Source organism: Triturus cristatus, chromosome 3_2 (assembly GCF_964204655.1).
Source record: "Triturus cristatus chromosome 3_2, aTriCri1.1, whole genome shotgun sequence".
NCBI classification, from domain to species: Eukaryota; Metazoa; Chordata; class Amphibia; order Caudata; family Salamandridae; genus Triturus; species Triturus cristatus.
The window spans coordinates 85689303-85706440 of record NC_140584.1 but is presented as its reverse complement, the minus strand read 5'-3'; the positions used below and the strand labels follow the sequence as shown (position 1 = coordinate 85706440).

Sequence of the window (17138 nt, the reverse complement as noted above, 5' to 3'; positions counted from 1 at the left end):
GTACTATTGGGCCTCGCAGCTATCTGCCATTAACCACGCCACGTATGCGCCCGGCTCGAATCCGGCGTATGAGATGGACAAGTTCCTGCTTCCCGGCGGGAACTACAACAGGGCACTTTATTCCCGCCTGGCTGACCGGACCCTTACGGGTCCTACTAAGATTGCTGTGCGGACCTGGAGGGCTGCCACTGCGGCCATGGGCTGGAGTGAGCAAATGACATGTGCTACTCCCTTGTTTGCCTCCGACCGCCTGGGCAGCTTGTGGACCACCAAGGGGTTTGACCAGTGGGACACGATTGGTATTAGCAAAGTGGGAGACCTGTGGCACAAGGGCGCGGTCAAGACTTTCGCGATGCTCCAGGCCGAATACGAGCTGACCGACAGGGAGTTCTTCCGCTACGCCCAGGTTCGACACGCCCTGCTCTCGGTCTTCGGGGAGGGGACCAAGATCCCTGTTTCCTCGCCCCTCGAGGACCGCGTACTTGACGGACATGTCCCTGATAGTACTATTTCTTTAATTTATAAAAAATTGATTAATCACCGGGCGGATCTCCTGGTGCGCCTTCGGGAGGCTTGGACTGGGGATGGGGTCGAATTGGACGACGAGGACTGGCAGTCTGCACTGTCGTCCCCCAAGGAGGTTGCCATTCCGGCTCGTCTCCGGTTGGTACAGCTCAAGATTCTCCACCGGGTGTATGTTACGGGTCCGCGCTTGGTCGCGATGGGATTTTCCGACGACGGGCTCTGTAAACGAGGCTGCGGGCTCAGCGCCACCTTTCTTCATATCCTTTGGGAGTGCCGCGAGGTGGCGGACTACTGGCGCCGGGTCCACACGGTTATGGGACAGGTCACCGGGGTTGTGCTGCTGCCGGAGGTGCGTCGCTGTGTCCTGAATGTGTGGGAGCCCAATGACTACAACGCGGCTCAGACTCGGTGGGCGGCCCTAGGGAACATGATTGCCAAGAGGGATATAGCGCAACTTTGGGGCGCTCACCGGCCGCCCACCGTGTCAGTATGGAAGGAGAATATGGACTGGTGTATGTTTCGGGAGAAGACAGTGTATGTGGCCCGTGGCAAGCCGGGGGCATGGGGCAGAATTTGGGGTCAATGGAATGCGTATCGCGGAGGCATCTGTACCCCCCCCCTGGTAGACACTGATATCGCCATGTCCCCCTGACCCTTGACGGCTCCTGGCGCTTTTTGTAACAACTACATATGGACGTTCATCTCCCTTGACCCCCTTCCCCCCCCCCTCCGTCCCCGGCCCCCCGGTACTCCTCTCTTTAGCGGATTGCTCAAATGTTCTGACTGGAGTTTCCCGGGGGGAGCCTGAACCGCACTGGTATCCCTCGTAACTCGCCTTTTGTTTTTATTGTTTTTCCTTTTGTTTCTGTTCTTGCTGGACTGACACTTGCTGTTCTTTGAGAACTATCTTGAACCACTGCGGGGCAGTGCCCTGGGAACGGACTGCAGCCTTGATATGTGTATATTTCCTTATGTACCTAGCGGCCGGCCCGGGTGGTTGTAGGCCCATACTTGTAACCAAAGTATTGTTCAATAAAAACTTTTTCAAAAAAAAAAAAAAAAAAAAAAAAATAATTTTGATTTGATAATGGCCACTGCTTGTTGACTTAGATCAGTATCATGACCATCCTTAATATCCTGCATTAGCTTCAACTCTGCTACCCGTAGTTGCTCAATACGCCCCTTAGTCTGCTCCTGAGCAGTCTTCCAGCGATAGGCAGCAAAGCTCTTAGTCTCACCCCGTACTGCAGATTTGAATGTATCCCAGACTATACAATCTGAAGCGGACTTTCTGTTAATACTTGAAAATTCCATTATCCATTTAGACTTATGGTCCTGATAGGCTTGATCCAGCATTAATTTCCTTTCGAATGTCCATGGCCTGGGAACTCTATCCATATACCCCCAAGGACATTCTACTATCAACGAGTTATGGTCGGATAATATTCTTGGGGTAATTTCAATCGAGATTCCCTCTACCAGTTGGTCAGACATAAAAAAATAGTCCAGACGGACCATTTAATTATGGGGGGCTGAATAATAAGTGAAGCCATAATCATCTTTTTTAAGCCTAACCCAGGCGTCTACTAATCTGTGTTCACATACTAAAGTTCGAAGAGCCTTAAAAACTCTCCGTTTCCTCCCCCGATATTCTTGGTTACTTAGAAGATTAAAGTTGCCTGCCAAACGGATATTTAAATCCCCACAGACAATCAGTGGATGCGGCCACAATGCTAGCTTGACATTTAAAAATGTCATAACCTCTGGGTCGTCTAGATTTGAGACCAGGTGGATCTGAAATCAAACAATTTCAATTGAAATCTATATTTGATGTGGGAATTTTGCAGACAGCCATCCATACATGGGCAAAACAATCATTAACAGGATTTTGGGCTGAGATACAGTTACTTATAGACACAAATTAGAGTTCCAGCCAGTAGGTTAATTATATTTCATTTCAGAAAAAGAGAAACACAAGAAAAAGCATAAGTTGATGAGTGCACATAATGAAATCTATAGTGGGCAGGTTCTACGTTCTGACAGTCATGGTTCTTTAATATTTGAAATATTCTAGAGGAAGGCAAAACGTAAGAACTTCAGATGAAAATACATTATTTCTCTGCCATGGAGGGTGCAGATGTAACCGAGATTAGTTTTCAGCCTAGCATTTGAAATTAAGGTACAATGCAATGCCACAGCGCCTTCATCTGCAGTGTTATTTTGTAGTAGGGGGCTCTGTCATGAAGCAATTGTGTAGCATCAAAATGAGTTTTATAATTAAGGCTCCCTGTTTTTCGTTTTTACAGATAAATACTTTTTCCTGTCTGTATTTATTTTTAAATATGGATAATAACGAAAATTGGTTTGTTTTTGAGTTATTTTAAATGCTGTCAATCATGACTTCCAGGCCATTTTGATGTGCGGATTGACAGGCAAGGGAATTGAAAAAATATAGAGATTTTAGTAAAGACCCTTAAACAGCAGTAGATTTTCACAACCTTGATACTAAAATGTACATATTTTCTTATAAGTGCGTATTGTACCATCTGAATGTGTATATATCATTGAAACCTGTCAGGCGTTCAGGCACAAGTGTACATTAACTGGTTAAATAAATGCAGACATATGCACATTTCAGCTTCATTTTTTCACATAACCTAAAATAAATATGAATAAATACAGACCGAAATAACAAAAATAAAAATACCATAAAACCGTGTGCCCTATTTATAATGGACCAGGAAGGCCATTTGATTGGTGAGCCAGATGCATCTTTTTCACACCATTAGCACTTGCTCCTAAAAATAAATTAAAAAAATAAGGCAACAGAGAAAGTCTTGTTTATTGAAGGATGGGTGCTTGTCAGTTGAGCAAGCATCTTGCCCCTTGTTCAGTGAAGCCAGAGCACAACAACATAATATTTAGTGTGATACCACTAAGTGTGATATTTAAAGTTATGATGTTGTTCTGAGATTGAATGTAACACAAGGAGAAAAACATATGTCCATGTTTTTGTTTGTTCCTGCTTTGTTTCAGTAAAGTGTTTCAAAGGTGATTGATGATGGGTGGAATGGTGGATTCATGCAACTATTTTGTTTTTTTATCATTTGTATCTTGAAATATTAATGCTGGTGGAAGTTCCACTTGATCACTTACAAATAATTTCTACCTGATCCAGTGGATACATACAGGTTGATATGTACATGCAAACAGAAGGAAAAAACACTGGAAATTCTTCATGATAAATACAAAATTAGTCTTGAAGATAGAAGTCATCTGGGAGAATTAACTGAAATGTTCTGTCATTGCACTGAATGTTTAATATTCCATATAGGGGATCCTTTAAAAACAGGGTTTCAATAACACTAAAATACATTTTGTGGTGGAAAATAATTCTACTACTCTCCACGCTTTATTGTTCAGTCACTTAAGGAGTAACTGAACTACTGAGATTATTATTTAGAGCATTATTTGTATTTTGTTATTATGAAAAATGGGAGCTCTTTTTAGGATTTGCAAGTAATGACACACAATCATTTTATACTAGTGATCACACTTACTATATTGCTTTGTCGTGTTTCTTTTCCTGTTCACTTTTTACCTGCAAATCTTTTTATTGCAACAAATTACTGCATTTTTACGTTTTCATTCTATTTTATCTATAATGAATAGATTGTGTGCCAGTACATGCAAATTGTATAATGTGCTGTGATAAGCCTTAATTTCCAAATTCAATTCTACATCTTGGAATAGATCTACATGAAACAATCTATGTATCACCTGAAGTGAATTGTGCAATAGTTTTCGTATAAGCTATGATGTCTTTGCATGTAGGGCAGCAGCCAGCCTCAAATCTGTAATGTTCTGTGGCACATTTCTAAGCATTATTTGTCAGTGGCAGTCTCATAATTCTAATACACAAGCCTTCATGTTTAGTTGTTTCATCATTGAATTAACCCTTCCATGTGGTTTCTGTTGCAGGTGTCAATATGTGTACTAGTGGCAGTGCCACTTCCTGTGAAGACTGCCTCTTCATTCACCCCCAATGTGCCTGGTGTGCAAAGGAGGTAAGCATTATAGTTCCAAATGCAACTGAGTACCCTGTCTAACAAAGCCTGGGTCTGCCCGCCTCATTTAGAGACAGGCGGATCTTATGTTTTCTGTCAATGGAGCCCCCGCTGGATCCTCCGAAAGCTGGACTAGGACCCGGTTGGGGTGCATGGTGTAATTTTCTTTCTTGTCCGTCACTGCCAGGAAAATCCTGGTGTTGAGGGATAGAAAAAAATGCCCACACCCCCTGCGAGAAAACCTTTTGCACTTTGAAAAGAACTGCCATGATAGCAGTTCCTCTTAGTGTAGAGAAATGACAGACAGGCTGGTGGTGGTCATATCTAAATTTGGCAGATGGTAATCTGTAGGATGGTAGATGAAATGTCCTCCGCTACCTTGATGTATGGAGTACTGTCTGTTTAACTATAAATCTGGCCCTAGGTCATTAGAAACAGAACTCAAGCAAAATAGTTTCTGTTAAGCTTCAGTCTGTAACTTAATCTTAGGTTTGAGCTATTTTTGGGAAATAAATAGTTCTTGAGAATTGTGATGCTTTTTATATAATTTACACGGTATCCTTCAGGATCTTTGCATCTTGTAAACAAACAGCAGACTTAATTGCAGTCAAAGCATTAGTGTTGAGGTTATAGAGTTGTCTTCCTTTTGGAAATGTGCCATTATTATTTCTTTCCGTGAATTTGAACATTAGTTTCAGTAGGTTTTCATTGAACCTCTTGGAATCATTTCTATAGCACAAGTGCGGGCCTACCCAAATAACAATCCCCAAAACCCAACCCTCACCCTTCTACACCACCTTAAAGAAAACCCACTTCATTGGCTTCCTGCCGGACCCCGCAATTCAAACTCAGTATTTCCCTTGTTCTCTGGATTCACCTAAAACTGTCTTCTCAATGATCTATCTGTCCCTACCCAACACCCAAATCTCTTTATGCATGTTAGGCCTCTGTAGTCTTGATTGAGGTAGGCAAGCACCTGACCCCACAATGTATTGGACATTTGTTCCCTGACAGATAAACTGTAGATTAGGTTTTCATGGTCCAACAATTTTCATACCCTATGTAGCCACTGGTTTAGCCTTTCCCCCACAGGTATAGTATTACTTGTTTCCCTTTTAGCAAAATATATGATGTTGCCTCATTGATTAGAGCTGTTAAACATCTTGAGATGGCCACCCAAAGTTATCATTTCAGGTGACCTTTCAACTTTCTCTGCTTAGAATTTTTCCAACTTCGTCCAGCTCAATATGATATGTAACAGAGTGGCCGTTCCTCCATAGTTTCTCCAGTACTTATCTGATTTTGTTGGGTTCATTGTGAATAGCATTACTGGTGTGTAGTACCACCTTCATATCGTTTGTTTATTGACTCTTCCCTTCAGCTTGTCTTGCATAATTATTAGCTTGCTGAAAAATGTGCTCAAACTGCTTGGAATCTAAGGTGATGCTCAGCTCTTTTTTCCACTGTTTATGGTAGGGTAAATTCACATTCAACTAGTGTGAGTTAAGGATCTTGTATATTGTGGCTCAAATGCTTATAGTTGAGAAGATGGACAGCAAGGATCGCTCACATGGTATGAGATCCCCTGCAGCCTCCTGATTTATCTTTGGTTGTAGAGCTCAGTGTCTTATTTGCAAAATATGTTAGCATTATGGTTTCAGGTTTCCATACTCAATCAATCAATCAATCAGGAGTTTCTTGAGCACGACTACTCAACCGTGAGGGTCTCAAGCCACTGGGGGGGGGGGGGGGGGGAGGGGGTGCAGGATCCATTCCATCAAGGAGGGGGGGTATGTTGAAGAGCCAGGTTTTGAGGTTTCTTGCGAAGATGGGGAGCGATGTTGTCTGTCTGAGGTGGAGAGGAAGGGCGTTCCAGGCTTTGGCTACGAGGAAAGAGAAGAAGTGGCCTCCCGATCTGGTCTTTCTGGTGCAGGGGACCACGGCGTAGGAGAGCTGGGCTGATCGTAGGGTCCTTTGGGGTGCGTGGAATTTGAGTCGGCTGTTCAGGTATGCTGGTCCGGTGCTGTGCAGGGCCTTGTGTGCGTGGGTGAGTATCTTGAAGGCGATTCTCGCCTCGACAGGGAGCCTGTGGAGTGTGCGCAGGCGCTGGGAGATGTGGCAGTGTTTTGGCAGGTTGAGGATCAGTCTAGCGGCGGCGTTCTGGATGTTCTTTAGCTTGTGGTGAGGTTTTTGTTTTTCCGGCGTAGCGTGCATTGCCGTAGTCGAGTCTGCTGGTGACCAGGGCGTGAGTGACGGTCTTTCTGTGTTCGAGGGGGATTCATTTGAAGGTCTTACGAAAGAGGCGGAGCGTGTGGAAGCAGGAAGATGAGATGGAGTTGATCTGGCAGTCCATTTTGAGCTCAAAGTCCAGGATGATTCCCAGGTTGCGTGCGTGGTCTGTGGGGGTTGGTGGGTTTCCGACGGCAGGGGGCCACCAGGTGTCGCTCCAGGTGTCAGGGTTTGGGTCCATGATGAGCACTTCTGTTTTGTTGGTGTTTAGTTGTAGGCAGCTGTTTTTCATTCATTTGACGATGGCTTCCATGCCTTCTCGAAAGTTGTATCTGGCAGTGTTGGGTTTGTTGGACAGGGAGAGGATGAGTTGGGTGTTGTCTGCGTATGATACAATGTTGAGTCCGTAGGTTCTGACGATGGGGGTGAGCGGAGCCATGTAGACGTTGAAGAGCGTCGGCTGAGGGAGGAGCCCTGGGGGACTCTGCAGGTGGTAGGTGTAGGGTCTGAGAGGAAAGGGGCTGCGTTCGGAAGGAGCGGGTCCAGTCGAGGGCCTTGTCCAGAATCGAGGGCCTTGTCCACGTTCGAGGGCCTTGTCCATACTCGTTTTTGCCTTCATTGAAGGGTGTGATTGTTCTTTTATTAAAGAGATTTAAATGTCTAAAAAAAATCTCTTGTCACTCTCGGAATGCCAGGCAGGCTCATTTAACCGTAGTGTGAAGTCAGTGTTGCCAAACAGTTGAGTAAAGTGGCACGGATGGGAAACCGGATAGGTATCATAAGTCAAGCATCCCACGCCTCCAGCATGGGACTGGTGAATAGCAAGAGGTATACTTTCCAACCTTTTTGTACTTTTGGTACCCAAGGGACCTCCACACTTAGCACCATTTATGTTTATGAAGCACCATAGGCCATCTATCTCCCCATTAACCATCCAGTCATGTAACAAAGCTGAGAGGCATGTTTGTAACAGAGAAGGTAAGGGACCCTCAGTCCTACTTGTTTATGTTGGTTCATTTCTCCCACCTTAATCTAGGTTTTTACCGACCTAAACAAAATATTGCAAATGTCCTCGAGGCAGGTTACATCATGTCCCTTGAGGGGTTAGGGGGAGAGCTTGAAACAACGTTTTGGGCTAGAACATCCTCTCAAAGGCTGCTAGTCATCTAATTCATGAGAGTGTGTGAATCTGCCATGGAATGATGTACACCTTAACTCTATCTCAACAAGGCCATGAGCCTTTCAGCTGCACAGATACATAAAGTAGGTGTCAGCCTGATATGCCAATATTGTATACACGCTGTTGGCCACTTAAAGGCCTATTGGCTTGATACACGTTCATAAACCAGGTCCCCGTGGCTAGTGCCAGTCCATCAAATTTAGTAAGATTTATATAGAGACCCTCTATATAAACCTAGTACACCTTCAACTCGGGCAACAACTCTTTCAGCGATTGTTGTTGTTTCTTCAGAGACACCAATATACCCTTTGTGAAGCCTGTAAACTTGAAGGTATCTATCCTTAGTCTAATGCTTCGGATTAAGGGATTGTCGTTAATCTTTTGCAAGAGCAATAAGTAAAGGGGACATGGAGCAGCAAGTCCCTCGTCTGATGTTAATTTGCCTTGAGAGTAGGCTATTCATATTGATTCTAGCCCAGGGAGGCTTATAGTTAGCCAGCACCCAGCAGAATATCAGCCTTTATCTTCCAGTTCACGCAGACAAGTTATTTCTCTGCATCCAAGGAGAGAAGGACCGTTTCTCTATCTACCTTCCTGGCTATGTCTATAAGATGCATGGCTTTATTGTTATTATCACTGGTATTGCATCCAAGGATGAAGCTGCGCTGATCCGCATGTCATAAAATGAGCATTACCATATCTAGCTTGGCAGCTAAAAATTTCATAAAGATTTCTGCAATGATATTGGTCGATATGAAGTGCATGGTGTTGAATCTATGTTGTACTTAGCTACTAAGAATTGATGCTTCTGATATAGCATCTTTAAGCTTCCTACAAGCACCTTTGCCTTGGCTATTAGCTTATCTTGCCTAAGGCACTCCAAGTTGGGCTGTGACACTGTACCCAAATATGTGCATGTTGTAAATAAGACGAAGCAGCACATGTAGATAAGTAGAAGATTTATTCTCTTCTAGTCACAGTAACTACCATAACTGTCAAACGGAACGAACTATGACAGTGGAATGTTCTAAGTCCACTGGTGGACATGGGAATAAGAGAAAGGACCAAGTTGTATTACCAAACATATATACCATAACGCAGCTCACAATATAGTCAATTAATGATGCAATCACACATACAAGAGCCCAACTATGTGACATCACATACATTGGAAAGGATAATCACAACACATCTCCTATAAATGATTACTGAAAAACATAATCTTTGTGCCACTCAGGAGCGTGATGTTGACGAGACCTGTGGGCTGACTCAGGCTGCTCCTGAGAATTTGACGAGGGTATCTCAGTACTAGAATTTCTCTCTGTAGGAGACCTATTACACTTGGAAATTCTGTCCGTACTCCGCACTCTTCCATCCTCTGGCGGCACCACATTATTACTGACTTTAGTTACCCCCAGTGGTTTGGGAAGACTTGCTGACCCTACTTTTCTTTGAGTCTGGGGCTCTGACCACAACCCAATCCTCCACCTTCCATTTTCCACCTTCTGTTCCATGTTTGCTGTCATATCTCCTTTTGTAGTCATTTTGATGACTCTTGATACACTCACTTACTGTCTTGATGAACCCATGTAGATTCCCCTCCTCCCATCCAATTGGGAAACAATTTAGCACCCGGAAGTCTACCTTTAAGCATTAAAAAGGCACATTTTCCGTAACAGAATTAGGGGCAGTATGCTACGCCACAGCACCTTCTTTACAGCAATATCTGCAGGTACCCAAGAGATGTGTGCTGATTAAATGCATTCTTTTAATGTGTGGTTTACCCTTTCCACCAACTCCTTAGATTTAGGACAATACAAGGCAGTTTTAAGATGTACAATGGATAGATTCTTTAAAAAATCATTCATTTTAACCAAAGTGAACTGGGCAACATTATCTGTTTTGAAAGAACTAGGTATCCCTTTTGTCATAAAAGTATCGGGCAAAAAATCAATCATGTCTTGAGTAGCAATGCGATTGACCACTCTAACCACAATCAAATGCAAGTAGTAATCTACTTAAACTGTAATAAACTTGCCTGACCACATTGAACTGTTCAGAGGACCCATTATGTCTAGCTCCAGATTGTGCACAGCTTAGATGGCACACTTACCGAGGACAAGGGTGCTTTCCTTAGATGTTTACTGTTATCACTCATTGAGCATGTGAGACACTCCTTGACCTTCTCCTCCACCAGACTGTCCATACCAGGGAACCAGTTCGTAGCTCAGACTATGAATTTGGTGATGCTGTGCTCCAAATGACCTTTGTGTGCCAAGTCCGCAATTCTCTCTCAGAGGTCTTTAGGAGGCACAGATTTCCCACCTCACATAACCATGTCCTTGTTTATGTACAATTCAAGTTTTACTTCCCTATAGCAACGAATATCCTCATGTAGACCACTGGGTTTAGGGGGCCACCCCTGAACAATCTTGTCCTTAAAAACTGTCAGAATGACATCCTTATTTGAACGCTCATCCCATTCCTTCTGTGAAATACCAGGGTGAGTTACCATAAAAGGGGGATCATCAGCACTCATGTCATCCACAACCACATTCCCTTTTCTTGGTAACCGAGAGAGACAGTATATGCTACTGAGTTCTTGTTCCCTTGAACAAGGTCAATCTTAAAGTTATAGCCCTCCACTCCCAAAAACCAATTAGCTAAGCAGGGTCGAGAGTTCTCTCCCTTTGGTTGTGAAAATGTATGTAAGGGGTTTATGATCTATATTTAATGTAAAAGGTACACCCCACAGAAATAATTTTAAATGACTAATAACCCAGTACCAGGCTAACACTTCCCTTTCGATCATGGAATAATTAGCTTCAGCAACCTTTAGCTGTCTTGAAACGAATGCCACAATTTTCTCCTTCCCATCCACTATTTGTACCAATGACGCACCAAACCCCTTTGCACCAGCATCCGTGTATAGTAAAGTTCTACGTGAGGTGTCAAAATTTCCTGATGACCGTGCCTCGACTGTGGCTTGTTTGATACCTAAGAAGGCTACATCACATGCGTCATCCCTCTCAAAGTGAACTCCCCTTTTAGGTCTCGCCTAGCATTGCTGTGCACATGCGCAACTCGCTCGGCGAGATCTAATGCAGATGAATACTTCCTGAAAAGGGCTTGAAGCCCCGCCCCTTATTCCCATTGGCTCGCGTCACCATTTATGTTAAACGGTACGCCGCCTTTGGAAATAAGGTTTCCAGGGTGCCTCCTTTTCGCTTTTTCACCCGGCCCACCCGGACTGGCTCACCTGCTTTCCGTGTGTCGCAAATGTTTTTCTTATTTTTACAAGACGTCACGTGTACTGCACGCTCCAGGCATCCCCCTGCCTTGCTGCCTTCACGCCTGGAGCACGCGCCAGTCAGCTCTGTCATTGGTTAGCGACTTTTTTTTTTATTGTCCGCACGCTGTCTCCTCCTCTCTGCCCTTTAGCCTTGCCTCCTCGGGTTTCTTGGGACAAGGAGGAGGTCCAACTCGCATGCTGAGGGCACAGTTGTTATTGCTCATGTTCAGCCTGGCTGGTGCGGGCACCACGTGCCGGGAGTTACATTTTGTAATTAAATTGGAGGTGGAGGCCGACTACTCAATGGTTAGCGTCACAGGTGGGGCCGGAATCATGAGGCTCGGCTGTGATCTCTCCATAGCGCTCTCTCTGTGTCCATGTACTGGTTCACATTACATACTAAGTAATGAACGACCCTCCCACCTCCCAAACAGCATCGAGCGTCGAACCCCGTGACCATTTATTTATTTAATACAGCCTTCGTAATGCTTGCTTATATAGCAAGTCTGTTGCGAAACAGGAAGCCTCTCTCTCCGAGGGCAGGCTGAAATCTCATCTCTCACCCTTTTCAGCAGGAAGCGCGCTGATCTCCGATTCATGGAAACGCAAGGATGTGACTCGTGCCAGTGGAAGCCTGAGGGGCTGCGTGGTGCACGATGAAGTAACACTGGGGGAATTTGTGTGACCTGTTCCGGGGAGCAGCACGTTTGTGCAGGTAGGACACAGCGGCTGCTTGCGAACAGAGCTTTCCCTCATCAGCCGTGACGAGAGTGAAAGAAGAACCGGTTTCTGCATTAATATTGCGTGTTGCTGAGCCTTTAATACTTGGCACAGCTTGTCCTATTCATCTCACTGGCACATTCTGTCCTTAAGAACAACCATTAACAAGGATTGCAACCTCCACGTGTACGTAATGCATGCAATTCGAACAATGTTTTTTGGTGTAGGCTCGTAACCCCATTTGGTTAATCTCTGAATATTTACCGAACTCATCCTTACCAGCGGTAACTAGTCACAGCTGATAAGGTAAAGACTGACAAATGGTCCTATGCAGTTTACAACTTCAGCAAGACAGTCCTGGTTTCAAGTCCACAGCACACCGAATGCTGGGATGTGTATCCCCATGTGCAGCGCTTAATTTGTGAAATCAGTACCAGGACCAACATTTTCCCTCAGAAGCCTGTGTCCGGCTTTCCCGAGTGTGCAGGTTTGTCGAATACCAAGATCGTGTAGTCTTCTTTTAACCTCATGCCCGTGAACTCACCTACTCCAGCTTTGGTTTAATCCCTACTTCCTGCCGTCATAACTGTTTCTAGTCTTTGGCTTCCTCCTCCTTGTTTCCCCTTTCTGTCTTTCTCTTTTGCTAAAGTCTGATAATAAAAATTAAGTCGGGTCCCCAAAATTGAGTGCCGATGAGCCCCGCATGCAGCCACCTGAGGCAGCGCTTACTTTACTTGTGTTGTTACACGGTCTGCTTTATCTAAACTTTGAGCACTACTTTCTTCTGACCCCTATTCCACCCATGACATCAAAGCACACTGCACGCTTTTATATTATCATAATGTTTTTTTTTTTTTTTTGCGCTGCATGCCACAGTGGCGGCCACACCTTTGGTTTATGTGCTGCGCTGAATGCGGCCCCATGTGTGTTTTTTTTTGTTGCTATTAATGCCTTGGCTCGTCTAAAGAAAGGGGCGAGGCCTCTATTAAGTGAAATTGCGGCATGGGGCGTTCCAGTCTTTTGAAGTTTAAGGGTCCTAGCAATGTAACCGTAGCTACTTCATCTATGCTCCGGTGCCCTGGGCTATTCCTCATTCCCTGAAATCTAGCAGTCTGCCATGTTTATGTGCTTGGTGTGCTGCACTAGGGATGTACACCACAACTGCAGTTCTCCTTTCAAAAATGTGGCCTCTGATTTCTTAGTCCTCTCTGGCATTGCCTTGTGGGGACCACCTGGTGTCACATGGTTGCGACCCAATAGAGATCAGGCAGGACACCTGGATCTGCACGTCTGCCATCTTGCCACCACAGGATTTGACCTTCAATGACCACATCAATAATTACAGTCTTTACAATTAGCTGGTTATCAAATCTTCAGATTCATCTGATGGTCTGGGGATTATAACATTCATTATTTTGCTTCTTAATCACTAGCAGTAAATGCAGCTCTTGAAAAAACCATTTATTTCTTACATTGCTGATCATTAATCTTTTCCTGGTAATGAACTCCAATGTAGCAAGAACTGTGCCATCTAAGTTGTATGTATTCTTTCTATTTGTGTTATGGCCACAGTTATACAAGATGGGTGTTGTGGTAGGTGAGAGATACACACAAGGAGGGATCGAGAATGTACGGCAAAATTTAATTATGTATATATCGGTAGACTTCAAAGAATACTCCTGCTCGTCACCAATATGTTGTGTTAAGTAATATACAATGAGAGGTCAAGAATTGTAGTCAAAGTCCTATTGTTTATCTTTTAATACATTTTAGTAAAAGAAGCCAACGACTTGGAGAGACTCCGTCCAGGTCTTGAGTGTTGCATCAGCTGCCAAAAGCAGAATGCTAACAGCACTCAAGAACCGACGAGGAGATTCCAAATTAAACTATCATGGTGAAAAGTTATGCAACTACATAAAAGCGGAAGAAACCAACAAAGGCAAAAGTTATTCAACGCATTACCTACTAGAATAAAAGATCCAGTTAATAAATGTAGTAAAATATCAAGATTGACATTTCAAGGAGATGGAGCCTAGAGATGCATGTTGTATGTTGAAAGATTTTTTTTAATAACATGGGTTTCAATTGGTTTTCCTACGTTCCAGAGTTGTAGGCCCTGCACCATGGAGAACCTGTCCAAAATCAATTAAAATATTGAGACTGAAAAACACATTATGTGTTGAATTCCTTCATTATTGCTCTTTCTCTAGCAGTCACTTCTAGATCAACGTTTTCAAGACCCCTTTTGCTCTCACATCTGCTGTTTGAAATCTAACATCAGACAGCAGAGCATTTTTTCTCTCAATTTGCTTTAGCACTGACAGCTTGTGTCTGGTGTGATTGTAAACAAGTCGAAAGGGAAATAAAATTACATAACTAGTCGGAAATCAAACTGTATCACAAATGTGTGTATTGAACAAACTGGAGTACAGAGAGTCTGAAACTAAATAAGGTACTTTTTTTTTTAGAGGATATCAGTTCATGACCTCCTCTTCAATGTGCTGTAACTTTAGATTATGGGACACAGACAGTTCAGACTACCAGAAATCAACACAATAGATTGAGAATTTCATGAAAAAGGTGAACGATTCATGCACAAATAAATATATACGGCTACGTCTGAGGAGAATATCGAAAGCAAATATTTATTCATATTCTACTTATGTTTTATTTATTTAAATCAGTCAAACCAACATAGAGATATTTTAAAACTGCAGTAACTAATAGTCTGAATAACTTGATTCTGAAATTACAACTTTAGTATGGGACACGTACCTATCATCTAACCCATATCATCTTATATATGAGTGCATTAGACTGATCCAACTCAAAGTCCGCTACAGACATTATTGGTTTCCCTTAGGCTGGACTTGGGAACCAAACGACCCCTGGCCAAAATGCTCAATCAGACCATCTCCCCTCATTTCCTCGCACAGGCTCCCTTTCCATCCACCCATTCACTCTCTATCTCCTTCTTTCTTCTCCCTCTTTGATTGCTTTAATTCTTCTCCCTCTCCCTCTCCCTCTCCCTCTCTCCCCCTCTCTCTCTCTCTCTCTCTCTCTCTCTCTCTCTCTCTCGCTCTCTCTCGCTCTCTCTCTCTCTCTCTCTCTCTCTCCCTCTGTCTCCTTCAGTTAAACTTAAGGGAGCGGAGGAAATTGACCGAGTTACCAGGTGTGACTTTTAAAACCAGCCTCTGAGGGCTCCAACCCACCCGAGACATGCCTAGTAAAATAATAGGCTTGTCCGGGCCTGGTTCCAATAAAAAATGAGTAGAAAAAGCACTAGAACAGACGTATGTTTGAAGTGTTGTACAGAAATCGACAATCTTAAACGCCTGCTTCTCAAATGTCCCAGTTTGTTTACTAACACACGTTCATTGCTACCCTGAACCATTAACAATAGACAAAAAGTGTATTGTATTGTATGAACATCTACGTTCCATGTGCAGAGGTATCCAACTAAATTGTGACTTAAAGTTGCCACACTAGGAAAGAAAATAATCTTGTTAAATTGAAAGGAGACAGCTATTTAAACATCAATAGCTGAACAAAGGAATTGGGACAACTGGCCACATTGGAAAGGTAACTTTTTAGCAAGAAACAAGATTTACTTAAAAAAAAATGTTGTGGGATAAGTTTTATCCTTGTTTGACCAATAACCACTGAAGACCATAAGTAGTGACTACAAATGGGAAACTAGAACTAGATGAGTGAAATTACCTGAACTTTGTTATCTGCGGTCTGAAAAGTGTATTTATACTCAGTCACTCTGTGTTTATGTATATTCATATGCCGTTTAACCTGGTAATTTATGTTACTCAAAAACTATAATAAAAGGTAACTTTAAAAAAGTTAAACCTTAGTGATGCAGGAGAGACAGCGGAGAAAAAGGGGAGAGTGAGAGATGAAGACCCTACAAGAAGTTAGAGAAATTGACATGAGCTGTAAGGTTGTAGAAGAGTAAAATGCAGACGTGGTGTTTAACACTAGCATTCCTCATCGCCAGAAATCTTCTTCAGCAGAAAAACTTAATCCCCACCCTCTTATTATTTATTTATTTATTTATTTATTACTAATAAAGCACTTGGGGTATCGGAGTATGTTTTCAAAAGTCCCTAAGCACATTTACTGTTTTGGAAGGCCACTAGTTCGAATTATGAAACAGTGGCAGTAACACCTCGTTGGGGCATCCCGTTTGTGATGCAGAAGCCCTCAAAAGACCAGGTAGATAAGTTCCCAGGAACCTATTCAGTAGCTGTGTTATTTACCATGGGGAAAAAAGAATGTTAGCTCACCATCAACTTAACTAGTTTGTATTTTTATCAGCAGAGTTTGTTCTAGTAAGATCTCCTTAAGCTTAATTTTCTTTAAGATGAAGATAACCCAACCCACCTACTTTCTTCTTGAATATCCCAATATCTAGTCCTACAAATAAATCTAAGATCAACCAATAATATCTCTCAGTGAGTGTCAACAGCATAAGGATCAGGAAGTTGCAGAATTTAATCCTTAGCTTGTCTTTTAGCCATCGGAGGATGATAAAATGACCATTGTTCAGTTGGTGTGTTATGATGTATTTTATTGCACTGTTTTCTTGTCCAAATAATGTGTCTTGGTGGCCCACTTCTGAGGAGGCAGTCCACGTACAGAATGTAAGGTTGGTGTGTGCCTTCAGAGGTTTTAACTTTTTGACATGGTTGTGTTGATTCGCCACAAAACAAAATTCCACTGATGATGTTGTATCAGTTTCAATTGAAGATTTCAATGAATAATTTTAGTACTTAAACAAGTGCTGCTTTACCATTAACTAGGAGCATGATTTTTGTAACATTGTGAACATTTAAATGGTGTGTTTTCTAAATACTGATATTTTAGTACGTAAAAATTAGACGATCATTGAGTAGTCAATATAGAATGCTTTTGCTTTTTAAACCTCTTGCCCTCTGTCACCTATTTTGTGGTGACAATTACATAATTTGACAATTTCCTTGCATTGCCTTTAGATGTTGGTAATTTATAGTCTTAGGGGCCCTTGTGTAAAATCGTTGGTGTAGTCCGTGCTAAGTGTGTGCCAGTGGTGGGGATTGACATTCATTTTAGAGAACCAGAACTTATTTTTCATGAT

General features: G+C 43.0%; 1 protein-coding gene across 2 annotated transcripts in view; it reads left to right on the top strand.

The window, feature by feature from the left end:
• The window catches only part of ITGB5 (integrin subunit beta 5), a 522259-nt gene that overhangs the window by 77903 nt on the left and 427218 nt on the right, over positions 1–17138 (top strand). For both annotated transcript variants that reach the window (XM_085647299.1, XM_085647300.1), the window contains exon 2: positions 4507–4592. In XM_085647299.1, coding sequence (XP_085503425.1) covers positions 4507–4592 — 86 coding nt within the window. The remainder of the gene's footprint in view (positions 1–4506; positions 4593–17138) is intronic.